General features: G+C 45.7%; 1 protein-coding gene and 1 long non-coding RNA gene across 3 annotated transcripts in view; both read left to right on the forward strand.

The window, feature by feature from the left end:
- LOC119177188 (uncharacterized) overlaps window positions 1–26,767 on the forward strand; it is a 132,351-nt gene that overhangs the window by 80,014 nt on the left and 25,570 nt on the right. For both annotated transcript variants that reach the window (XM_075878191.1, XM_037428595.2), the window contains exons 10-11: window positions 4,895–4,963; window positions 25,878–25,963. In XM_075878191.1, the coding sequence (XP_075734306.1) occupies window positions 4,895–4,963; window positions 25,878–25,963 (155 nt within the window). The remainder of the gene's footprint in view (window positions 1–4,894; window positions 4,964–25,877; window positions 25,964–26,767) is intronic.
- Window positions 16,863–17,154, forward strand: LOC142775864 (uncharacterized). The gene is made up of 2 exons (XR_012887103.1): window positions 16,863–16,906; window positions 17,033–17,154. It is a non-coding gene; the product is annotated as an uncharacterized LOC142775864 (long non-coding RNA).

The raw sequence follows: 26,767 nt of genomic DNA on the forward strand, positions 1-26,767 counted from the left end.
GCATCTGGTTTATAGAGGTACTATGCACATTACGGGTATCCATCTATATTTCAACACGTAAAGGCTTCTATCGCAAAAAAAAAGAAAAACAAACATTTACTGCGAAAGGTGTACGAGTTCGCTTGTGTCTCAAAAAAAAAAAAAAAAAAAAAACAAGCAATGCTTCACAGCATGGCACGAGCAATGAAGCAGCTTCACGATTCCGATTTTCTTTGTCTATTTGAATAGAAACATTTTCTACTAGCTTTAATATTGTTTATACTCTTTCTGGGTCATTTATCTCCAATGTATATTCTGAATTTTTTTTGTTATGAATATTTTTGCATTTATACTGTTTTTTATTGCACTGTTTACCAGCTGGCAACCACAAATTACACACTTTTCACATTTTTATTCATTTTCTTCAATAATACCGGTGCTGTACAAGATATATATTAGGAAAGAGCATTACATTTTGTGAAATTTGGCATGTTACAATGTGTCTTGGAGTGCTTTTCAAACTGGGAAAAATATTCGTGAGACATATGAAAAATAGCCATTTTTACTTGGTAACAAAAGAGTTAATATATGCCATACACTCAATGTATTTCCTTTATCCAGTTTAGCTATCATCCTATTCTTTGTAATGCCAACAAAATATGATGTGACTTGGCACTGCTAGCTTAGCATGTAAAATATTTAATTTTTAATGAGTTTTCATAATAATAAGATTTTAATCTGGAGCATGCTGTGATGGCAGTGGCAACGACACTGGTACAGTCCATATGTGTCATTATATTACCCTGATAGTGACCTGGCACAAATTATTGCAAATGTCAGGTCAATACTCTAATAGCTGATTGATTTATGAGCTGTTGTTTTTTTGCTTTATGATTTCATTAGAGCATTTTGAAAATGAGCATTTTTGGCTGGAGGTTGTGCATATTCACTACGTCAACTGTTCCTTAGTGCTGCCAAGTTTTTTTTTTGTCTTTCCTTGGCATAAACAAAGTAGAGTCGGACCACAGATTGTCACAGACCATGCAAGAATGTCTGAACTTTAGCTCCATAACTGTTGTGCGAAGCTGGCTGTGGCACCCTTGGTAGAAGCATGGGCCTTTCATCACTTGTACTCGGCCCGTGCGATGAACAAAATCAGCGTGGCGACTGCACAAACTGCCTCCAATGGTGGGCACGGGTGATAAGTAACGGCACGAAGGGTTTTTCGCAGACACCCAATGCTTTACCTCAATCTTCTAGAGCTTCGCTCTTAGAAGTGAAAAATTGGCTGCCACTCAACATGAAAACGAACCTCGATACTACCGCTGCATGGGCGATGACAAGCCACATTAACGGCATGCTGTGCACACTCATGTAAGATTGTAGACTTGACCGAACTACTCATTGCAATGACAGCATGCACCTTAAACTGGCAAGAATGTGGTTCTATAAAGCTCATCAAGAGCTGCAATGTACGGCAGTTGAAAAGCCAGCAACAGAAAGTTTGCTGTTAGTGCTTTTAGGGCAACCCACGAAATATTAATTTCCACACAGACACTCTGGACCGGAAGGTCTCAAACTTATCTTTTCTAGCAGGCTGCAGTCATTAAATTTGGTCCAGGAAGGGTCAAAACAGTGACCAATGTCAAGGCGAGGGTGGGTTTCGAGAAGCGTCTCGATACCGATCTCCAGAATGATCAAAATTCTGAGCTGGGGTTTTTTTTTCTAAGTAAAGCTTTAACACACAGTAGCCACATAGGATTCCTCAAGAAAGAAAGGCCCGAGACCAGTGTCGTCTCTGTAGCTAACCCAATAAAAGTGTTAGTCACAGTATTCGTGGCGAGATCAGGCTATAGGTGGCAGCACTGTCTGGCCGAAGTGTAGATAGGTGGCCAGCGGCACATATACTAATACACGCAGCGGTGCTTAGTTGCGTGCAGTCCGAGCCAATTTTCGACGAATGAAATGCATTGACTGCAGTTTACTGGTAATATCTACGCTCCTTTCTACTGAAGCGGTGCATGAAGACCATGCAATGTTATCATTACCAGCGAGTAAACCGCATTCTGCTTCTCAAAGGGATGCTCGCTCTGGGTGACTGTCCGGGCGCTTTTGCTTTGAATCATGTTTTTGATTTATTGTTTGTACGTCTTTAGCTTGTGTCCCGCCTACTACACACTGTCGCAGCGTGACTGAACTAGTTATTTACTTCTTTCTCTTCTGGATACAACAAAAAAAAAGATCGAAATAAGAATCCCAACATTCGCACTCAAATGCACATGCATTTTCTTTTTCATTCTGCTCACAATGAGATGTGGTACAGTCGATAAGTCTAGTCAGGAAAGCGTAGTGGCTGCTTTGTGCTACATTACATTTACCATGTATGTGCACATGCAAATACCTTATAAGAGTTCAGTAGAAAGGTTTCACCAATGGATTACATTCATGACAGTGCTACAAAAAAAGAAAAGGCCTGGTTATTTTATGGGACAAGTATGTTTTTTTTTTTTTTCAAACGAAAATAGATCACTGCTTTCCGGCTGTCAATAATAATGCCAATAAACCTTCATGACAATGTAAAAAAGATGAGATTTTTTGTGAAAGTATACAGCTCTAAATGCAACGCATGCCATCTTAATTAGTTTGAAGGTCTGGGCTTTCTAATGCGCTGTTAAATCTAAGCACACGGTTGTGCATAGCAACTCCGCTTAATGTTTAAGTACCATAGTGTCACAGTTTGTGTGATAGTAATATTTATCTGTAGTGGTACCACGGCCAGACAAACAGAACGAAGGCTCCACGCATAATCAATAAACTACAGTGCTGTAGTTGTACACCTCCCAACAGAGCGCAAGTGTAAGGCCTAGAGCTTTTTTTTTTTAGACCTAGTCGCTGAAACGCTGCATTTACACACCATTTATTAGTCGTCATGCTTGAAAGGATGCCAAGATCATTTTACGATGTGTTTGAAGCAGGAAGCGGTACCCACTCTGAAATTATTCTGGTGAATGGAGCGTGCGACGACAATATACATCACTCGGAAAAGTTGCACTAGCCGGCTCAGTATAGGTATTAGCAGCTGAGCAAGAACAAATGCTTTCAATAGTGGTTTCAGGCATACGTATAAGCAGTTACACTTGCGCTGAGATAACTGAACAAACTATCCTTTGAGAATGTTGATGGCGTACACGCACACAGAAACACGGCATGCGGCGTGGCTAGCAGACGACGCATGAAGCAATCCACACTTGCGTGCTTCAGCCAGTTGCCACCAGGCGGCGACTCCGCTTGATCTCGCGGCCAGTTGGCAAGAAAACAAGGCGAATACCATATAGCAAAGTCACTAGATTTTATTCCTTCTGAAGCCTCGGGCTGCTTGCAAAAGGTTCTTGGGCTGCATGTTTGAGACACCTGCTTTAGACTTTAAAATAGAAAGCCGCAGCATAAGTAGCTCAAGAACATGGTCACTTGTGCTATTCTCTTTCACTGCTGAATCACAAGTACCATTGCAATAGTGATAGCAGGAGCTTTTTCTTTTTATGGCTCTGGTTATACAGTTCATGAACAGACAGGCATCGAATGCCTGCCTGAAAAAAAATTAATAAAAAATTATTTGGTTATAAAAGGAACATTCCTTTGAAATAAGGTGCTTGGTTATTTGTGGGAGCACTACAAATAAATCTGAAGGGCAGAGCAGGCATATAAGAACATCGAAGTGCACCAATTGAACATGATTTACAGAATCAATGCATAGTACGTGTTTCTGGCATAGGGTGTGCCATTGTTTGAAGACTGCACTCTTCAGCATTCTTATTTATCCTTAGAGCCGCAGTTAAATTTGTTTTACATGAAGTAATAACACGCGAGCAGTCATGCGATACTTCCCAGCAGTTTCACATATAGGGGATGTATTTGTAGTAATTGCAATGTAGCTGTGCAGAAAGAAAAGTGGACAAACAAAAAGATAACTTGCTGCCAGCAAGTGCCAAACCTGCGACCTGCAAATAATGCGTCCAATGCTCTACCAACTGAGCTACAGCGGAGGCGCTACACTGCCACGTTTAAATGAACCTTATAAAGAAGACAGAGGGATGACCGCCACTGTAGCTGAGTTGGTAGAGCATCGGACACGTTATCCTAAGGTCACAGGTTCAGTCTCTGATGGGGGTAAGTTATTCTTTCGTCCACTTTTCTCTCTTCAAGTTTAGAATTTATTACTAATAACATTCCCTCTACCTTCCTTGGCATCATTGTAGGTTAGTTATCATTATTATTATATGTAATAAAGAAAATGATTGCTTAAAAGTTTACTATTCTTTCCTTCATTCCAAGCTATTTAGCACTTTCATAGAAGGGAAAGGAATTTAGCTCTTCATTCAGAATGTGTGACTGTATTTTTCATTATGCTTCATGAAATTTCCTGAAGGATTGTAAGCTTCAATATTTTTTTTCTCTGAAAGACTCAGTCACTGTGACATTTTTTAATCACAAAGTGATTGCCAATACTGGCAAAGCGATGCACGCACTAATGTGCACTCTACAATACAAGGGCCAGAGACATTGTTCAACTTGCCAACTAATGGTGGACAGCGAGAACGATCACTATTGTCAGACTGGATCAGAAATGTCTTCTGTAGCCACACTGATTTGTTTATGTGCATCGTTATTTATTTAATTGAAAGCTTGGGAATTGGTCTGTGCATAGTGAGTGTGGTTTTGCTGGATTTTGAGTGGTAAATCAGGCTGGCCGGTGACTGTATGTTTTTACCGTGCTGTCTACTAACGACAAAGGCAGGGTTATTGAGAGGCATCATCCATTGTAGTGTCTCTAGCCCATTCTTGCTTTTGTACACAGAATAGGAAAAAGTATCTGTTGTTGTAAGCTGAAGATTTACTGAACACTTGATGCTTGCAGAATGCATGGGCTCAATGCCAGGAGGTCATCTGAAGTTGACTGGGAAGCTGTTGGGGAGTCATTCCCATGGTAAGATTGCTTTCTTTCTTCTATTTGCTAATTTCATCGATCTAGTCGTTGTTTTCCTGTATTTTGGGGTGTTCCTTTGCTCAGTACTCAACGTCAGTTCAGGAGCTTGAACATTAGCACCATTTCTTGGCAAACGTGATAGCTTCACCGCATTGTCGTTTCACAAAGATTCTTGGAAAGCATAGCTGGCATAGCATTGTCCTCAGTTAAAAGATGATGCCATGCTCACTTAGTAGAGTGGGAAAGATGCTTAAAGTTGAGGAGCATGTGAAGGATTGTCTCCCTGACATGTACAGTATGCTCCACTGATAGAGGGAACATGCGAGCGCGTAGCCGGCGGTCCACGGGGCGCTAACTGCTGGCGAGATTTGGAAACGCGGAGCCTGCGCACAAAATCGCAAGAGCGGTTCGTGCCCTGCGTCGTCTGCTACTTCTCCGCCTTAGCGCTCGGCGCGCGCTGAAGCCATGCTATGTTACCTTGTCTGTTATCCAAGGCAGCCGGCTGGTTCGAGCGTTGTGCAAAGCTTACGACTAATATTTCGGTGAACACTGCCACTATAAGTTACGCAAGTGAGAGGCTTTGTCATCGCTTTCACAGAATTCCACAGCTGGGGGCGTTATTCTATGCTCAACAAATTTTCGGTTGTGCCAGTTCCTATATGTGGCATGGCCAGGGCACCTGAGGATGAATGGCTTTTCATAGTCGAGCTCTACAGTAAAGAATACAATCAGCGTGCTGTCGCTGTCGTGGTAAACAGGCCATTGAAGACCGTGATGGTGCTCATGTGCCCCCCCCCCCCCCTCCCGACTCCATTCACCTGACTTGAACGTAGTTGAAAATGTGTGGGGCAGGATGAAATCATCTCTAATTCTCTGCGTCAAATTCAAATCTGTGGCCAAACTCGATGAAGGCCAAACTCGACTCTGGAGGTGATATCACCCGATACTGAACAACACGTTTCATTCTTCTAACGTTAAGAGACCATAGATCTGGCCTGGTTCATCTTTTGTCACAAAAATATGAAGAATAAATTTTCTCTTTTGTGCTTACTGCAATGTATAATTTTACGCCCTTTGTTTTTCATGCGGGAACACAATGGGAAAGCGCAGTACTTTTCATAAAAGTGCATGTTATCAATATTCAAAAACTCGCACGATTTGGAACGTTAACACTAACATTTGCCGGGATGAAGCAAGCCGGAGCCTGAACATCATTAGGGATGACCCCGTATTCATTCTTTGAAGACATTACATCCACAAGTATAGTGGTTACGGTGTTCGACTGCTGACCTACAGCACAGGATCAAATCCCAGCCGTGGCAGCCGCGTTATCGATGGAGGCTGGAATATTTGAGGCCCGAGTACTTTGATTTAAACCCCACACATGGTTGAAATTTCTGCAGCCTTTCACTGCGTCGCTCATAATCATACCGCTGTTCTGCGATGCTAAACCCCAACATTTATTATTATTAGGTGTTTATTAACATGCTTCTAAATATAATCACTTTTCATGGTGTATCCCCTTTAATCGAAATTCCACCGCTGTAGGTGTGAATCGCATTGTTTCAGAACTGGTAAGATACCACAGCAAGAAACAAGCTTGACCTTTTGTGTGCCTGCTGACTTGACTACGTGACGGGGCGCCGGCTGACCAGCGGCGAGATGAATCGCTCTGCGGAAAAACGAAAGCACTCGGCAAGCGCTGGGCCATAAAATATCAGACGAAACCCGACGAGCGCAGTGGTGGAAAGTAGCAGAATAAACCCGACAAGCACTGCCTTTGCGCTTTTATGCACGTGCGCCACGTTTATAAATCTAGCCACAAGTTCGGGCCACGCGGGCCGCAGCCACGCGTTCGCGTGTTCCCCCTAACAGTGCACCGTACTGTACATATCTGAGATACACAAAAAGATGCGATCTGAGAACTCTTGAAAAGAACACTGTAATTTTCAATTTCACAGTGCTACATGACTCGTAGTGTGATCTTATACAGTCTGTTATACCCAAATATCATAAGGAGGCTACAGTGGCGTTGACAGTGCCGTCTAGTGTCAGCAATGTTTCGCAGCCATACAGGTGTGTTAGGTTCTGCAGCAGTGTATGCTGCATATACATTCGCTCAGTTCACAAGATATTGCTGTTCGTTGCAGTACACAGGCAAAACACAGCAATGCTTCAGAAGTGTAAAGGCCCTGTAGTCAGTTCTGTACAGCCTAAGAATAAATGTAAGCTCTGCCCACAGTGGTCTCTAAGGCAGAATTTTAATATACACTCAAACCTCGTTATAACGTAATGGGATGTAACAAAGTAAATGAAATTCTCTTTGAAAGCTCCATTGAGAACCATGCATCTTAAACCTCGATGTAACGAAGTAAAATTGACCGGTAAATAGATATAACAAACTAAATTAGTCTATCAAAAAAAAAAAAACCCAACCGTAGTGTGTTAAGTATATCGTTTTCTGCAGAGTTTGATGCTCGTTTGGCGCAACTTTTTAAAAATTCTCACGCCGACCTTACAGCCAGCGCGGCCGAGAGAGCCCTCCTCCTTACACAGCCAGCGTAGAGGATTGAGGAAGCGCTCAGTGGGTCACATTACCGAAAAGCGGCGCCGCGGTGCAAAGCGATTTCCCTCTCACTTATAAGAACACATGATGGGGAAGCTTCAGAATACTTAAATTTATTCACAAATCAGAGGTCATTCATCATTAATTGAAGTAATTGGTGATGGGTGTCTGTACGTGTTTGCCTTGCAGCGAGTCAATGAATTTTGCACATAGTTTGCAACTTAGAAGTGTGGCAGTTTGGGCTAGTTGATATGACATGACAATAGCTACAGCACGAGAACAGAATGACGTCAAAGAGTGTCCTTCTTGTTTCTTTGTCATCGGTCTATTCTCGCGCTATAACTATCGTCATATAGCTTGCAAAGCCTAGTAGCGCGCAGCCAAGTCTAATGCCAACACTCTCTAAAGACGATGGCAACGACTGCGTCTCCGCTGCTACCCTCTGCACCGAAAGAGGAGGACTCTCCGTGACAGCTTTTTTTCTCTCTCTCTCTGCGCGCGCGGCCTTGAAAGGAGAAGGGTCTCTACATGTAGAGACAGAAAAGGGAGAAGCGTGGCACAAGTGCGCCGCAGATCGCCACAATCTGCCACAGTTTCTTCTTTTCTTTTTTTCCTTCTTCGCGTTCAGCGTTGAGAGGTGCCGCCGCAGGATTGGGCATGCTGCTGAGAGCATTTTTAGAGTGCGGTATGTTCGAATTAACTGTCGCAAGTGCTTGCGCGTTTGGATTACAGGGCGTTTTCGCCCATTGGAATACACATAGCTTTGAGGGGACCGCAGCATGAGTTTGAATTAACCGGAAGTTCTAATTAAGCGTGTTCGAATTAATGAAATTTGACTGCTTATTTTCCGTCACACGCGTGGTCGCGCAGCGCTACATCGGGCCGCGAGGCGGTTTTCTTCTTTGCATGCTTATAAGTGTGCGCCCATCTGAGCATACATTGCCACAAACTGTTATAATTGATATAACAAAATAATTGTGGCTCCCCTTCAACTTCGTTATAACGAGGTTTGAGTGTATGTCCACTACGGTTGCTTATTTACGTGATGTCATGACCTTTCATGTATTTGAATCGTATGACTTGGCAGTACAGGCATGTGTTTATTTCGATAGTTTTCGGTGAAAAAATTTTACTTCTTGACAAAGTTAATTGAAAATTTCGACTTCACTGCTCAGGCAAACGTAGCATTTTAACCAGAAACGACAAACTTTTTATTCATAATATGTGTACTATTTGCATTATCAGCCAGAAAGTGATTATGATTAGAACAGAAATCATCAATCATTGCTTTGCTGCACAGGTGAATAACAGGCACGCTGCAGCACTGGGTGTGAAGCGTGTATTTATTCTTAGGTTCTAACCGACTATAGTAAGTAATCGCTAAACTGTAAGCACCAAAAGGGCTGAAAAGAAAAGACTCGGTGACCCACGAGACATTCCCGCTGCGGCGCCGATAATAGGCGTGGGAAGTGCGCAGAATTTCAATGCAGTTTTTAAGGTGATGGTCCCTCTGTTTCCACCTTATGAGTAGTTTCTGAAGAGACACCAGATGCCGCCATTACTTCAGCAATAGAAGGTCAAATTCCCTAACTTCTGTTGGTGTGCCCCACTAGATTAGGAGGAGGGAAGCGTGCAGTCATGGTTCAAAGAAACAAGTTATTCAGCAGCTGCTTTTTCTTTTCTTCTAAATCAACACCGCTATCTTTCACTTTAAAAACCATGCTCACTTGTCCACGTCCTCTGCGGCGCGGTGCTTTTCGCACAAGGAACAGTTGCACAGCAAACCTCACCGCAAAGTTTCCTTTCGGTTTGTCGACCAGTCCTGCCTCATTGGCCAGCTGCTCCCTGCTCCCCATGACACTCAGTGCCGAATTGCGCGGCTGGCTGGCAAACTTATTCGCGGAAGTCACGTCACAATTGAACTATGAGACATTCTTTGGTGTACATGTGTAAATAACCCCCCCGCTGTTGCTGTCACTTACCCCTGTCTCATTCAGTGATGGACGCCAATCAGTTGTGATATTCTTGAGCCAGACAGTGCTCATTATAATGAAATCACCTTTTCCTTCGTAACAAGTTCACGTGCTACGTGACGCCAAACAGGCTCAAAAGAATGTGCCACACTCGCCGCCATGGCTACTGGTGGTGCTGACTGACACTCCCACGTTTAATTCACATATAAACCCTATAAAGTGGCTGGGGGGATAGCTGTCGTGGTAGCTCAGTGGTGGAGCATCGAATGCGTCATTCAAAGGTCGCAGGTTTGAATGCTGCCCACGGCAAGTTATCTTTTCACCCACTTTTCTTCATATTTACATTACAATTCGGTCTAATATCTTCCCCTATAATTTCCTTGGCAATATTGTCTGTTAGATCTAATATATATATATATATATATATATATATATATATATATATATATATATATATATATATATAATTTTGTAGTGAAGAAACATACACATTGCCTGTTCACTGGGCCAGCTGTTATATTATCCCTTCATTGTCTTTCTCCTCTGCCCCGTATTGCCTAGTACGCGCCCACGTCCCAGTGGCACTGTCATTTTTACACTCGGCCACGACTTCAACATAGCATGGTGAGCTGCTGGATTGTCTCTAGTCGGCGACAATGGCTCTGCCTGAGTGGTGGTTCTTTTGCAGGCTACGATGTGTCAGGCAGCCGAGATTGACTGCTTCATTGTGGCCGCAGGTCTCGGCCATGCTGCACCATTGCAGGAAGAGCTGCTGAAATCATTTATGGGGTGGCCATGACTAAGCCGCTGTGGTCGTTTGGCACAGTCGCAATGAACAATGGTGCAGTTGTTGGAAACAAAGCCTTAAGGCAGCAACTGCCTTTGCTCGTTCTTGTTCGTCTTCGGCCATGCGAAGCCATCAGTCCAGGACCGTCATTCTCACTTCCTTGGGCATGAAAACCGCAAGCCTGCCACCCCAGGAAGCGCCATTTGGCAAGGGTGGCATAGAAATCTCCTGTCTGCCCGCTTTCCAGCTTGCGTTACAAGCACCGTACGGGGACGGCGTCTTGGCCTTCTCGGTAACTCAACTGTACTCTGATCACGCTTCACTGGTTGATGACATTGCCATGTTGATTGCTGTGACGACAGCATATTTCGCGGGTCCGGCAATGGTTCTCATTGTCACTGATCTTGGATGTGCACAAGTGCATATGTACAGCAGCGAAAGAACCGACACACCAAGTGTATCACGCTTACCATACTACCTGCCGTTGTTGAAACTTTGCCTGAGGTGGTTACTGAATAATGAAAAAACTTTGCAGCTTACTATTCAGGGCAAAAACATGCAAATCTGAGCGCCAAAGCACATCCAGACCATTGAGTGAATTTCGATGAAGAGTTTGCCGACACATGTCATATGATGACTTCAAACATGGCTGAAGCTTACCACTGAGGCCTTTTATATGAAATTTTATTGTGAATCGAGCGAACAGGTGCACAAATTTAGGTGGGAAATTTGCGAGGTGTATATGCTAGATTGACAGAAACCGCATTCTGCACCCCAAAGTTCGGTCACTAAAAGCAAGAGCAATGAATCAGAGAAACATGTGAAGTGTTATGCCAAACATGCTTGCAGTTCTTGGGCTATGACCTAGAACAGCTGTTTAAAGGTGCGTGCCGTAGAAACGAGGGTGAATGCAGGGTAACCATGGAAGCATCTTGTTGCATGGTGTTCTAAATTGGCAGTGGAAAAAACCAGCAAGCTGCCTACCTGTCATAGTGATCCTTAGATTGAGAGGTACAAACGTTCACTGCATAGGAAATATAAATGGGCTTCACTATTGCGGTTGCCTTGATTTGGTGTTACCGCCAAAGGGCATCATATACATTCGTTCAAGGTTCTTGTCTACGATAACATATGTTCGCCTGCATTACTTTGCCCATCCCCCCTCTTCCCAGCATCAGGAACTATAGTCAAAGCACAGCAGCGCATTGATTCCCCCCCCTTTCTGTTGTCCTGAAGGAGCTCCCGGATACTAGCTTGGGGGGGGAGGGTGCGTTGGTCGCCGAAGAGAGCGGACGCGCATCATGTCGGCTCTGTCTTCCAAGAACTATTTGCCAGTGATTTTCGGTCATTCAGCCCATGAATTTTACAACAACGCGTGCGGAAAGTGACCAGGATTCCACTGACACCAAAATTCAAGGATGGAAAGGTCTGTTTGCCGGATTCGAGAGGTTTTCAACCCGCACCCCTTTGGCCCGACGCTCACGCAAGCCGGCCACCCGACGAGACGCGCTGAGTGTCTCCTCTGACGTGGGCACTTTCTTCGCCCATCAGCGATGGAAGTCCAAGTGAACAGGTAGGATATCTCCCCCGAAGAGTTTCTGGAGGGCACGGATTGGTGCACCATCGGATCTAAGGCCCAAGTTAACCGTGCAAAGGCGCAGAGCAACACCCAGAACAGAGCCCCCTCCTGCACCGGCGAGGGAGCGGACTGCAACCGACAGCGTTCGCGTCGACAACCGCGTAACATAAAGCAGCAAGTCATTAGAAAGAGCAAAATGCCACTACTCCAACGGAGCGATTTCAAGATCGTGATATGACTATGAGGAGGCCTCGACGGGGCCACCACTGAAACCGTGCGCCTCGCATCGGTGATTTACCGCGCGGCCAACGTATCGACGCATGAAGCAGGGGAGGACACGGTGTGCTCCAACAACCATCAAAACATCATCGTCGTGAGCACACCCCATGCCTCTCACGCCGATAATTACAGGCAGCTTCAAGCCATCACCATCGGCGACCCCAGCACGAGGTTAGTGCGTACGAGACGGCCCCTGACAACACGGTGAAGGGAATAACCAAGGGCATCCCGTCGGAAGAAGACGCCAAGTCCATTCACACCAGCATCGTTCACGCACGTAATCCTTACGCCCTGGCAGCCAAACGGCTCAGTAACACCACGACCGTCATAGTGGCGTTTGAAGGACTGCGAGTGCCCACTTACGTCAGGTACGGCGGCGCTCTCCTTCGCTGCACCTTGTATCGCAAGCAAGTCGACATGTGTCACTGCTGCGGGAGACTTGGTCACCACATGGATGTGTGCCCAAGGCCCAAGGACTAAGTGTGTCGTGGTTGTGATGCCCCTAACCCAGGCCCCAACCACCACTGTTCCCCCCATTTCAAGCTGTGCGGGGGCGCACACATGACAGCGGACCGCAATTGCCGTGCAAGGTACAGAACGCCCTACATCGGGACGAAGAGACAATAGGAGCAACGCAGAGCCAACGAGGAGGCAAAGGCCACTGCCACCAACTATTCCACCAGCAAGCCCCGCTCAAGATCCAGGACACCCAGTCGAAGCCACTCCCGATCTCGTAGCTGCACACCGGGACCCCGAAAGCAGCGGCAATGCCGAGCTCGCATCTGAACACCTGGACGGACCCCAACGAGGAACGCCAAGGCAACTGATTTGGTGAGTTTTGCAGATGCGGTCAAAGGAAAACGTGCAACAAACGCAGAGGCGCAGATAGCTCAGTTAACACAGACCATACAAACTATGCTAAAGCAAAGAGAATGCATGCAGGCACAGATTCACGCAAAAGACGAACTCATACAAAAGCTCCAGTCTGCCGCTCACAGCGAGACTGATCAATAGGCAATGCAGGAAACACAAGAAGAACTCATAGAGGACGGTGAGGTCGAAGGCCCTGATTCTAAACGAGGCCCGGCTATGTCCCTTAAAAGGTCAGTACGTTCCAAGCGTACGCGCGCAGCAACAGGCCACACCCGAGTGAAAGCACTCGAGGCTCGCGTGAGCAGTCTCGAGGAAACTATGACCGCGACTATCAGGCGTACGATTCAGCAGAGCTTGGAGAGCATTTATCGCAGATTGTCCAGATTAGACAGACGCTGCCAACAGCGCGCTGGTGACGTCGCATAGCGAAGCGGCGCCACACATGTACCACACAACCATGTCAAGACACTCTTCGAAACAAAAACATACAATATGGCAGTGGAACTGCTGAAGTTACAAAAACAAACGAGCGCACCTACAACAATACCTGAAAACGATCCCCGAACCCCCAGACGTCATCATGCTACAGGAAACAAATGGCCCCGCCAAACTTTCAGACTACCAGTCTATAACAGGCAAGGCAGAGAATCCAAATGTCACCACACTGATCAAGCGAGAGCTCACGGTTATCGAACACGACACCCAAGTCAAGGATATTGAAAACGTCCCCGTCTACCCGTCTAATTCCACCGTGTAAGACGCCCGACAGCATCTTCGTACTCAACGTCTATAGCAGTTTGAGATGCCACAAACACCGCTTTCACGTCCTTTTCAAACGAGCACTCGATATCGCCCAAGGGCAATAACTCTTCATTGGAGGCGGCTTCAACGCGGTGCATACGGCGTGGGGTTACAAACACGATCAGCCGAAAGCCAGGCATTTGTGGGAAACGGCGCAACTCGCAGGCCTCGAGCTGGTCACTGACCCAACGGCACCAACTAGGCAGGACAACAGCGTCAGCATTGACACCACGCCGGACTTTACCTTTACATGCAATACACAAAAGGTGACTTGGAGAAACACCATGCAAGACTTGGGCAGTGACTATTACATTATCTCTATAGAAGCAGAAGGCGGCCCACAGGAACACAATGCCGGTCGCCAAATGAAGATCACCAATTGGGAGCTACTACGAAAAAATCAAGACAAGCAACAGATTGAAGACATCAAAGACATTGAATAATGGACCGACCAACTTCGGCGGGACATCGAGAGGGCGACGCAAATGATGCCGTCAACAGCTGGGCTTGATAGAATAGACACCCGGTTACTGCACATGTGGCAAGCCAAGACCCAACTGCATCGCCGTTGGAAACGACAATGACATAATAGGAGACTGCGAAAACGAATAGCACAGCTCAACAAAGAAATAGAAAAGCACCCACTTAACCTGCAACAACAACAATGGGAAGAGAAATGCGCGCAGATGGATGGTCAGCTCACTACGAGTCGGACATGGCAGATACTGCGCTACCTCCAAGATCCCGCGATCACCAAGGCCTCACAGAGGCAAGGCATATGCAAAATCATACACGCTTACGGGAAAATGGAGCAAGATTTTCTACGAGAAGCGGAACTCCATTACATATCCCAAACACCCCCGCAAGTACATCCAGACTACAGGGGAGAAGGCAACGCCATCCTAGATGCAGAAATCTCAATTTCCGAAATTGAGGCGGCCCTCGTCAAACTCAATACCAAGTCAGCCCCAGGCCTAGATCGAATATCGAACAGGGCACTGCGCGACCTCGATTACAGATCGAAGAGAAACTCACAGATTATATTAACGACTGTTGGGTGCGTGGAAAGTTACCCCAGCCATAGAAAGAAGCTCAAATCATACTTATATCGAAACCCGGCAAGAAATTGCAGCTGCAGAACCTGCACCCTCCGGCTGCGGCGGCTGCGTTTCCGATGGAGGCGGAAATGTTGTAGGCCTGTGTGCTCAGATTTGGGTGCACGTTAAAAAACCCCAGGTGGTCAAAATTTGCGCAGCCCTCCGCTACGCCGTCTCTCATAATCATATGGTGGTTTTGGGACGTTAACCCGGCAAATCAACCTGCGCCCTATCTCCCTAACATCATGTGTAGGTAAACTGATGGAGCATGCGTTCCTCAATGGACTAACAGATTACCTCGAGGACAACAACCTATTACCACACACAGTGATTGGGTTCAGAAGACATCTCTCCACACAGGACACTCTTCTGCAACTACAACATCAAATCATAGAAAATCCTGGGTGCTCAACGAGAGCCATCCTTGGCCTGGACCTGAAGAAGGCCTTCGATAACGTTCGTCACGACGCCATATTGTGACAAAATAGACAGATTGAACCTCAGAATGCGAGTGTTCAACTACGTCCGAGACTTCCTCACGGGAAGAACCGCACGCATGCGAGTGGGACAACTAGAATAAAATGAAATCAACATTAGAAGCTCGGGTACACCGCAGGGCTCAGTGATCTCGCCAATGCTCTTCAACCTCGTTCTGCTGGGGTTACCCGAGCGATTACATCAAATTGATGGACTGCACCACACGTTATACGCGAATGATATTACGATCTGGACGACAACTGGCAGTGACGGAGAGATCGAGGATTTCTTACAGGCGGCCATAGAATGCGTGGAACATTACCTCGTAGGCACGGGACTCACCTGCTCAGATGAAAAATCTGAATTACTGCTATATAGACCGGTGAAAAAGGGACGCTCGCCCAAAGACTACGTACCTTCAGAAAAACAAGAAATCAAACTAACATCATCAAACGGCTCACCAATCCCAATGGTAAAGAAGATCCGGGTACTGGGGATGATGATTCAGCAGAACGCCGGCAATGATGAAGCACTGCGCAAGATAATGGCAAAGGCCACCAGCACGATGCAACTCACCCAACGCATCACGAAGAAACATGCGGGCATGTGCCGAGGCAGCGTCATACGACTCATACAAGCCTTTTTTATTTCACAACTAACGTACACGGCCCCGTTTCACAAATGGACAGTTGCGGAAAAAGACAAGCTTAACGCCCTGATACGCAAGACGTACAAGTTCGCTTTGGGACTGGCGCCTGGAGTTAGCACCAGCAAACTCCTAGAGCTAGAGTTGCATAACACCCTCGAGGAACTCCTGGAGGGGCAACAAGTTTCCTAGCTCGAGCGCCTACCCAAGACCCGCCCAGGCCGACACCTACTCGAAAAACTCGGCATCACGTACCATACGCAGCGTGGCATCAAAGTCGAAATTCCAATATCGGTACGCGAGCAAGTATACATACCCCCATTGCCTCGCAACATGCACCCCCCAACACCATACGGGACGGCGTAAAGCCAGGGCACAACGCATTACTCAAAGCTACTCTAACGACACTGAAGCGGTTTTCACTGATGCCGCGTGTTATACCAAAAAAAAAAAATAGTTTCGTGGCGGTAGTTACCGGCCATCGCGGCAAATACATCACAAGCCTCACTGTGAACACGGCACACACTGAAGCGGCAGAGGAAGCGGCTATAGCACTGGCCCTCACACAGACCAATGCCACATATGTGATTAGTGATTCGCAAACAACAATCCGCAATTTTGCCAACGGACGCATCTCGATGCAAGAGGCATTTCACATACTTCAATGACATACCATACATCCAAGAGAGCTCGACTTCTATAACCGAAGGCTCCTGTTATGGATCCCGGCACACACCGAACTGAGCACCCCCAACTTAGCGGCTCACCGCGTTGCTCAAGGCCTCACTCACCGAGCATCGCTCGAGGACGACGAGCCCCCGCGAGGAACTGCAGACATCTGGGCATGGGAGGATCGTATGACCAGGTTTCACGACATCACGACACATTACCAGTTACAAAGACGCATATACCCATCCCCTCACGAAAGGCTAAACAGAACGCAAGGGGTACACTTCAGACAATTACAAACAGATTCATACAGAAACCCCAGACTCATGCACGCCATGTATCCAGACATATACACTACAAACAGATGCACGTCATGTGGCGAGGTTGCCACCCTTAGTCACATGCTGTGGGAGTGTCAGGGCCTAATAAACAATTCGAACAGTGCCGATTCGTCTCACCCTTTCACCGCCAGCCTACGCTTGCGTTGGAAGGCCGCACTGCTTAGCTCGAACCTGACAGCACAACCCTGGGCCGTCCAGCGTGCCGAGGAAGCCACTTCGAGACAAGGTCTCGGAACCGCATCCGCGGTGGGTGCCCAGGCCCACTAAAGAACGCCAGACTCGAATCGTCTGGATTCGACAAATAAAGTTTATGTTCCTCTTCTTCTAGCACGGCCTCGCTATCACTACCGCGAAGTATCTTTCTTACACCATGTTCTGCAGTCAGCAGAAGTTCCAGCCAATTCGTTTCATTATTACTGGCTGAAATTTGCAAGAACCTGCGCTGTACTTCTGCAGTAATTAACATAAAAAATACTTTTCGGTTTTGTGATTCATTGAAAGCAATGATGAATACACACAGCCAATTTCAAGTAAAGAGTTCGCAAGCACTCGCGTCCTCTTGGAGCTAGCTTGATCTACCAATGGGGAATGCCAACACGGGGTACCCCCGAACAATTGGAGTGCACGGAAGGGTACACATAGATGTTCCTGCATTTCACTGCCATGGCAATGCACCCTATGTGGAAATCAAACCTGCCTCCTCGAGTTAAAAAGTGCAATGCATGATCTTCTAATAAGCTAAACCACACACGGCTGGCTGGAGAGCGTATCCTGCCAAATGACCCATTGTAGCCTAATCTAGCAAGTTTAGAGCACTGCAAGTGTAGTTGGCCGTGATGGGTTACTCTCGCGAGACGCACTCCTGCCGCGCCTTAGTTCGGCTGGCCCACATTTGATTGACGCGGAGGTTGTGTTTATTTCTTGAGGTATGTAGTTCGTAACACAGTGTGAAAAAAAAATTAAGTGTGGACACTGTCTGCCCACCACGATGGAAAATGCGTCCATCTGATGTTCAGCTTAAGTACATGTGCTGGCTGCAGTTTCATGAGGTCGCTGCGACATGGGGGCTTAAGAAACCGAGCGCGATGAGTTGAACATGCGTTTTTTCTTTTTTTTTTTTCACCTCATAGTATTTTTTTAATACCGTGCACTCTAGCAACTACAACAGTTCGCAAGTCTTGGCTGCTAGTGGTTTATACTTACAGCCAAACAGAGGGCAGTAGTAAAACCTGTCAACCTGTTCTCATCTGACGCTTAAGTTTTTGGCAACACAACTGCATTAGTGCGGCAAAAAATAAAAATTGATTGCTCACGCACCGCGCAATGCAAAACCCAGGAATCTGCACACACCAGCAGCAGTGGCGAGGCGGTCAGATATGTGGTGGAGAGAGCGAGAGGGAAGAAAATGCACCGGTTTGAGGCTACGCTCCTCTCCGTGAAAGCGGCCTTTCTAACCTTACAAAAAGCTTTGCAACACTATATTGGAACATAGTGAACGCTTCTGTATTCAAGGCTGCTGGGAACATGTGAGCCAATCAATATTGCTCTACACAGCAGAAAATGTACAATTTGATGTCAATAACAAGCGAAAATCATTTACTCTATCCTCGGCTTGGCAATGCTATCATTAACCACACAGCAAGTCAGTTTTGGTGGTACAGTGATTATGGTACTTGGTAGCTAACCGAATGCACTTTTAAACCTTGCTGTGGCGGTAGCATTTCGGTGAAGGCGAAATGTTGTAGTCTCTTGTAATGTGCATTGTCGGTGTGTGTTATAGAACACCAGTTGGTCAAAATTGCTGGAGCACTCCACCACACCAGGCCTCAGTATATTGTGGTTTTGGCGCGTAAAATCCCAGATTTTATCATTAACTATGCAGCAAGCAAAAACTTGCTGTTGACTTATTTCATGAATGACATACTAGAGGACAAGTCATGAGCCATGAATGCTCCAAAGCCACCTAGGCAGTGCTGCCATGTGTTGTGGCCATGCACTTCTGAAACATAAGTAGTGGCCATTCAATTGCAATAAAAAAAGATGCAGAGAAAGCACTCAAGGCCATGATGCACAGCAACATAGCTTTCGGGCTGCATATTGCTTAATTGCCATCAGATCTAGGGTCTAACATGTTCATACTAACAAACGGCACTCACTTTGTATGATAACTCTCTTTATATGTCACATATCTGATAAATTTGTGTCAAAGAATAGAGTTGTAAGGTCATTCTGTGGTAACCTCAAAAGGTGTTGCAGTACCCCTTTAAGTTTGGCGTCACGGTAGTTCCTATAGGAATGATGCTGGAACACTGTGGTCGAAGTTTGGCTTCTGAAGTTCTACAAAGCTTTTAAGCCAGAAGTACGAGACGTGCTTGGTCACTAGTAGAAATGAGCGTTAAAGGAGTTGCTTTTCTCTGAGCTTCTTGGTGGGTAAATGTAGCAGCAATCAAGCACGAACATTTTTTTAATGTGGCGGTAATACCTCATGTCTCTAATTTAAAAATGCACCCTTTGCTCGTTATTTGCTTTATTACAAAATGTCACCAGGCATTGGTCTTCATGAAGAATGTGCAAATGTTTAACCAATCAGGAGCAATAGCAATCGGGAGCAATTCATCAATACTGAATTACAAACATCAATTTTTATCTAAAAGTCCAAAATATGCCAATAACAAAGGTATTCAGCAAAAAGTGTAAAAACAATTTCTGCAGTTAAGGCGTGCACTAAACGGAACATTGTGAACGAACCTCTACAACCTTATCTGAATATGTCACGATTAATCTCGGGAGTGCTTGCAAAGCATCGGCATAGTCCCTCAATACTTTTTACTGGTCACGAAACTTCCCCGTAACTCTATGGGAGAGCTTTGAGTGCCGCCAACTTTGATCACGGGGCGGCGCCACCAGTGATAAGGGGGCACCCATGGTAGTACTCGTCGAAGCCACTGCGGCGTCTCTCAGCGAGGCGACGGCCAGGTGAGGTATGTAGGTCTTGTGTGCCTCGTGCTTTATCACGTGTGCATAGGCGTATCAGACAAAGGGGAAGGGGGGCGCGAGCCCCCCAATTTTTGACAGTGGTTCCTCTTGGCTACATGCTGGGGAAACCAACAATTAAGGCGTAGTTTTCTATCACAACAGTAATCGCTCAGTTATATTCTTACAGGAGAATGAAATTCTTACAAGGCTATGTTACGACTTGGTGAAATTTTGTATACATTCCTGCTGTGATCATTTTCTTTGTAGGTTCTTATATAACACACACACACACATATACATATATATATATACATACATACATACATACATATATATATATATATATATATATATATATATATATATATATATATATATATATATATATATATATATATATTATATAACACACACACACACATATATATATATATATATATATATAGTGGGAGTAATAATTCAATGGGCCAGTTAGTCTTCGTGAAGGTATGGGATATCCTTGTTGACAACGGGAGCGTTGTCAACAAGGATAAATATATTTATTTCCCAACAGTTTCGGGAGGGGTCCTCCCTTCATCAGGGGATGAGTTATACTGACATGAATTTCCAAACTTTGTTGCTGCCGCGTCCCTCTCGCCTTGAAACATGTTTGCGAGAGTGAGAGGGAACTAAAAAAAAAGAGGGGGAGAAAAAAAACAAAAAAGGGGGAGAAAAAAAAGAAAAAGAAAGAAAAGAAAGAAAGTAAAAAGAGGAAGAATCACCGTCAACACTGAGAACGAAACCAACTGTCCGTGTACGTCCACATACGTTTCTTAACACGTGCTGTTCAGCTCTCGACGTGTGTCGGGCCACCCAAGAATGTCGCCGCGGTGCCGGGAGGGTCCGTGACGGCGTGCGTAAAGAAAGCGTTTCCCCGTAATGGGTAGGTCGGCGTGCAGCGTGCGTAAAGGAAGGGTTTCTCGTTAATGGGTCGGTCGGCTTTTTTTACCTTTAATCTTCGTCCGTTTCCCTTCAATGGTCATCAAGTGGTAGGCGAACGAAAACACTTTGTATGTGCATGTGGAAAAAAAAAAGAAAAAAAGAAGAAAAGAAAAAAGGAAGAAAAAACGAAAAACAAGAACAAGAAAGAACAGTGTACACGTACGAGTCAGTCAGAAAAAAGCATGGTCTCCAGCTATCAATCTTTGTCACCAATTTCCTCCTGGCTTACTTCTCGGAGTCAGTTGAGTTTTCCGGGGTCCTCGTTGATGCCGGCTACTAATTTTCAAAATTTGAAAATAAAATATGCCTCACGCTGTTCGCGCTGGCGTCTGTTTGAGAAACCGGACTGCAAAAGAGTTACGCTGATATTTTCAAAACTGTGGTTTGGCAGGAGCAGATGTCTACATAAAGGTAGCTTCGGCAGTGAAGTGGCGTGGTACCAGTGATTATTGAACCGCAGCCGAAATGGCGTGTCTGTTTGGCCGATATATTCTTGTCCGCAGATGTTGCAATGTAGCATATATATATATATATATATATATATATATGCTCGCCCCCACTCGTGAATAAGTTGGTGCACCACTGCGCGTGTGCGCAGTGCTTTGTGTGCATCTTATCCTTTTCAAACGTCATGAATAGTTATCGGCTGTGTGACGAAGAATGCAGAAGCCATCCCGTGCGCCGCGCGGTCACTCCAGCTGCCAAGACACTCATCGAGGCCATGATGATGATGAATCAACATTTATTGAGCCCAACATTATTGATAGTGTGTGCAGGCACCAGACGGGGCGGTTCCAGCGAAGTGACGGTGTCCTGTGTTGGCTTGGTTGGTGTCGTTATATCGCGTGTGTGCGGTGCTCTCTGTGTGTGTGACCGTTTCCGTACGCGACGGACAGTTAGCATCAGTTTCACAAACGATGCCAAAGACATGCTGTGTGCCACACTGTCCATCCGGCTACAGAGGAACCAGGGAAAAGGTGTCTTTCTTCGTGTTTCCCAGTGACGCCGTAAGCCGTAAGCAGTGGAAGCAGGCTGTACCGCGTAATGAAACCGGCACATTCTCGTTCAGTTCACTGAACTTTCGGGTATGTGAAAGACATTTCTTTAATGAAGACATTATTGGTGCTGATGAATGCGTTATAGAAGGCACACATTAGCTGCTAAGCTACCGAGGCGGGTAAAATAGCATTATCAGGGTTTTCGCTTGTGTGCAATAATATTGTTCCATAACAATATTGCTGCGATATTCACTTCAGAATGTTATACGTGCAGTCTGTCCGAAACAGAACTTAGCCACGCGTGGGCAATCTACGATATTTTTTTTTCCTGAAGTGGTGTTACGCCGAGCGTCGGTGGCGCACGGAAATGTACCGTAAACTATATTCAGAGGAATTTAAGTATTTTTTTTTAAGCATGGACAAATCATCCCGAAAAAGTATCGCATAAGTTGCACAACTCAATACGTCTCTTGGCGAAGAGGGGTGACGCACGCCCATTCTCTACGATACATATGTGCGCCTGTGTAATGGCAATGTTGGTCGCAGTTCTTGTGCTGACGTCGGCTACAGCCTCGAGGAAAATAAAAAGCTATACAGAGGCGTGATCAAGTAGTATTGCTAAATTAGCGTGTGGGATGGGGCTGCACACTGATATCACCGCATTTGAAAGGAATAGAACACTGTCGTAACCGAACAAACATTTATGGTCTTTACGCGTAGCTGCGACTACACTGCCTATACGCGATTGGTGACCAGTTCAGAAAACCGCACGGAATTATGTCCGTGAAGCCATTAGAGCGAGTCTCCGCCAAGGAAACCTTTTCACGCACCAATAACACGCCGTTTGAGCATCTGCGATGAAAGCCCCCTTGTCGGCAGTGGCGCCCCTGGCGGAAGGCTCTGTCTCTATACCAAACTTGGTTTGAAGTTTCGTGACCAGTAAAAAAAAAGTATCGAAGGACTATGGTATCGGATTAAGAGAGACGGGAGACGAGCGTGGCACAACACCCTTTATCACACCAAAAAATAAAAAAGAAGTAAAAATTGAAAGAGTAAACAAAACAGTTGTGAGAATACAAAATTACTCCAACAACAGCTCCAACAACAGCTTGTACATCATGGAGGAAGGAATACGAAAGAGCGGCCCTGACGTTGTATTTGTGAAGCCGCCACATCACAAACACCCGCACTGCCTCCTAGAAGAAGAGCGAATAAACACTGTGATTCCCGCTGCATGGCGGCCTTGGAAGCAGCGTTCGCGGCGAGTCGATTCGTGATGGCTGCTTCTTTCACGTGTTCCTTAGGAGAGCTGCGCAATGCCCAGGTGTTGTGTATACTCGGTGCGAATTGCACTGCCGAAAGTACCTGGTGTCGTGTTTCACGTACGTTTGCTTCATTGTTGATCACTAATGCATAGTATTTGCATGCTGAGCTTTCGGCTGTATGCCCCGTTGGTTCTTACTCACAAGGACACACTGAGGACACATAACTTCTGTTTTTGGTGTCGTAGCATTTTATCACGTTTTTAGAAGTTATGTCATTCATACTAAAGGGCATAAACTTTTCTTGTTATCGCTCTATGTGTATGTATTGTGTAGTGTGTGCTCGCTGCATGTTAGTTGTGTGCGCACTGCAATTACAAACTTTATGTGCAAGATTGCGTATATAATGCAGTGGTATCTTCTTTTCGACGTGAAGTTGTGTCAAGTTCTATGTTGGCGTTCCACGGAATAGCTCTTAAGCAGGCTATTAAAATCGCGCAGTGCCACAGTGACACCTTACATTCGAGCAAAAAACCGCTTATCCGCCCGTAGATCGGGAAATCAGGTTACGAGAAAGGAAAAGAAAGGCCTTACACCCAGCAGAATGCGCAAGTGACTGCCAGGTGAGTTCAAATACGATAATGCAGGGGCTGAATAGTTTTGATTGCGGTACGTACTGGTGCTTTCTGTGCTGTTGCGCAAAAACACTGCATGAAGAATTTCAGCATGTGGTGCTCAAGCCTGCCATGCAGGAATAGTCTGGGAAACACGTGGTCACAACAATTTACAGCTCGCAAACCGCACATTACGCGCTAAGTTTACTCTGGGGATATAAATCAGCACAGAAGCGAATCAGCTCGAAGAGCATGCCACGAAGCATCTGTTGTTTTGTTTGCCCCGTACCGGTTTGTTTTCCCCACGACCTACTGTACTTTTGACCTGCCCAAATAGGCCCTCTCCAGCAGCCACATCTAGTTTGTACCTTTTGCCTCTAGGGCTATAACCTACGAGCGGCGTGGCGCTAGTCAGCACCTGTTCACTGATGTCACCTTTAGCATTTGTGGTCATATTTCACCGAACAGAGCACTCATAGTGTGCAATCATTATGTACACATAAAAATAATTTGAAAATAAATATATTAAATGTCATTCAAAAATTGTTTGCAATTAAATGAACGCGACACCACATAGGCTCTCCTACACTACGTAAGTCGACAGGTTCCCACGTTTTTCAACCAGTGTGCAATAAATACTTAACCGAACTAAAGAGCTTACTTTACCAGCCGTCTAACTGAAGAAATAGTCACATATATGCCGGCAGTTCATCATAGAATACAGGCATTCATACTCCCGTGCCGTCCATATAGTCATAGAGTGGCAGACGCACAGCTTATAGGTAGCGCCACCAACGGTTATCAGTTGAACGAGAGCAGGGACATGCGCTCCCATAGGAACCCCATCATCTGGGCAAGTCATAAGTACAGTAGCTCGTGGTTTGCCCCCATGGGTTTGCCCTATAAATTTGACGTCATTTCCACCACACTTTTCGCAATGCATGGAGGAAGGAATATACTCGCAATACATCAAGATACAATAGGGCCTCTCTGGGCCTCTCCTCAGTATTTCCTTTATGTAGTACACGCGCAAACCTAAACTGACTGTAGCCCAGTCTAAATCGGTTTCTAGCCCTAGCCACTAGTACTAAGCCAGTATGGCGTCTCAACAATGGAACTTTGTACAGTTCGTCGCGTTGCCACATTGACTTTGTGCCCTTTTGCTGTGTCGACGGTTTGTCGGTTCTGCGGTCGACGTTCTTCCCGTGCGTTCATACAGTTGTGGTTATTTTCCGCCAAACGAGCCGATCGACCTCATTGCCGGTTAGTTCCAGTTCCGGTCTTTGTCGTCATCTCCGGCTCAGTCTCCTAACTCGTCAATAGTGTCATGACTGTGGTGCGGGCTGCACTCGTTCTGGATTGAAGTTGACAGGTTGTAGGCCCATCAGGAACTGCGTTGAAACATTGCGATAAGTCAGCGCAGCCACACTCGAGTCTTCCAAGATCAACGACCACTTCCCGAGCCTCTTCGCCGACAGCTGCAGAACCGGGTGGCACTACTGCATTTGTCGCGGAAGCGACGCTGACCTTGCTGATCTTCTCAGTCTGAAGCCCCAACGCACAGTGATATCTCATCCTCTGTGATTTTTTATCACGGCGCGGGTCCCGTTTACCACGAGCCTTCTTGTCCAATATTGTACGTGAATGTGGCAATATTGTACGTGAATCAAGAGTCTCGCGCACATGCGGCGTGTTCCGACGCCCGGCACATACCTCGCACCCTCTTACTCATGACAGAACAAACTTTTTTTTGGTTGAAAAGCAGTACCCGGGTTGGAGACATCATAATAAAATGGGGACTATTTTTTTTTGTTTTTGGTATATACGTACCTGTAGTCTTCTTTATTTCGTGCGCAATAATCTTCATTAGTGCAATATGAACCAACCAGCGCAGCAGCAAGTGAAATTAAACTAAATTTCTGTATCTGAAATGCAGGTCTTAGAGTAGCAATGTGTTCGTTTTGTTTGTTCACAAAACTTTTTTTTTTCTTTTAGGGCACCATCTCCCTTGGTTGCCAAGTATCATTGGGAAGGCACACTTAATTTTTATCTCCCGGCAGAACAGCGGAAGGACTTTCATTGTAAGTGGTGACTCCTGCATTTTTAGATGTCAACTTCATGATTACCTCCTCCTCCCCACTTCCCTTTTTTTAAGTGAAAGTATTTTGTGATTTGAGCCCTTATTTGAAGAATGTAAACTTTGTTGCTGTGAAGTTGAACCTTGACATGATGCAATGATAGTAGTGGCCAAAATCTTTCTCTTGTCGCGTGATGACTGTTACGTGGACAAAGGCAGCAGGCGGCGTGTCCTTGATGAAACTCTATGTGGCTGAACTTGTGGCCAAGAAATTGATAGTAAATCTACAGCAATACGCACTGTATACACTGCGGCGATCAGATCACCCGCCATCGAAAAACTGATCAACACAGGGATGTGCCCTCTTTTATGCAAGACGCATCGAACTTTGCAGTCTTATGACTGGTGGTTGCACAAGCTCTAGAGTAATCTTGAATGTTTGCATCCTGCACATTATATTGAAGGAACCCTGGCATAGAAAGTTTGGTTTGCGACTTTTTTACAACACTAATTTGTAGCTTTCTGCCTGGTATTGCTGAAATTGAATCGTAAATGCTAACACATAATATAATCAATGCTAGCATAATTAAGTCGGAAGGCTTTTGCATCAGTTCAATACGCCTGGCCGAATACCATAAAGAACTAGAACACTACAGTGGGGCAGCACCTGAGCCTGCGTGTGATCAAGCTTCAGTGACACTCAACACGCCGCTTCCAATCGGGGGACCTGCAGGCAATGAATTCTGAAACAAAGTGGGTGCTTTAAGTGGGTGTCCCTCAGAAAAAAAAAAGCATGCCTGCTGTAAGC

The sequence above is a fragment of the Rhipicephalus microplus genome, chromosome X, assembly GCF_043290135.1.
Source record: "Rhipicephalus microplus isolate Deutch F79 chromosome X, USDA_Rmic, whole genome shotgun sequence".
Classification (NCBI taxonomy): Eukaryota; Metazoa; Arthropoda; class Arachnida; order Ixodida; family Ixodidae; genus Rhipicephalus; species Rhipicephalus microplus.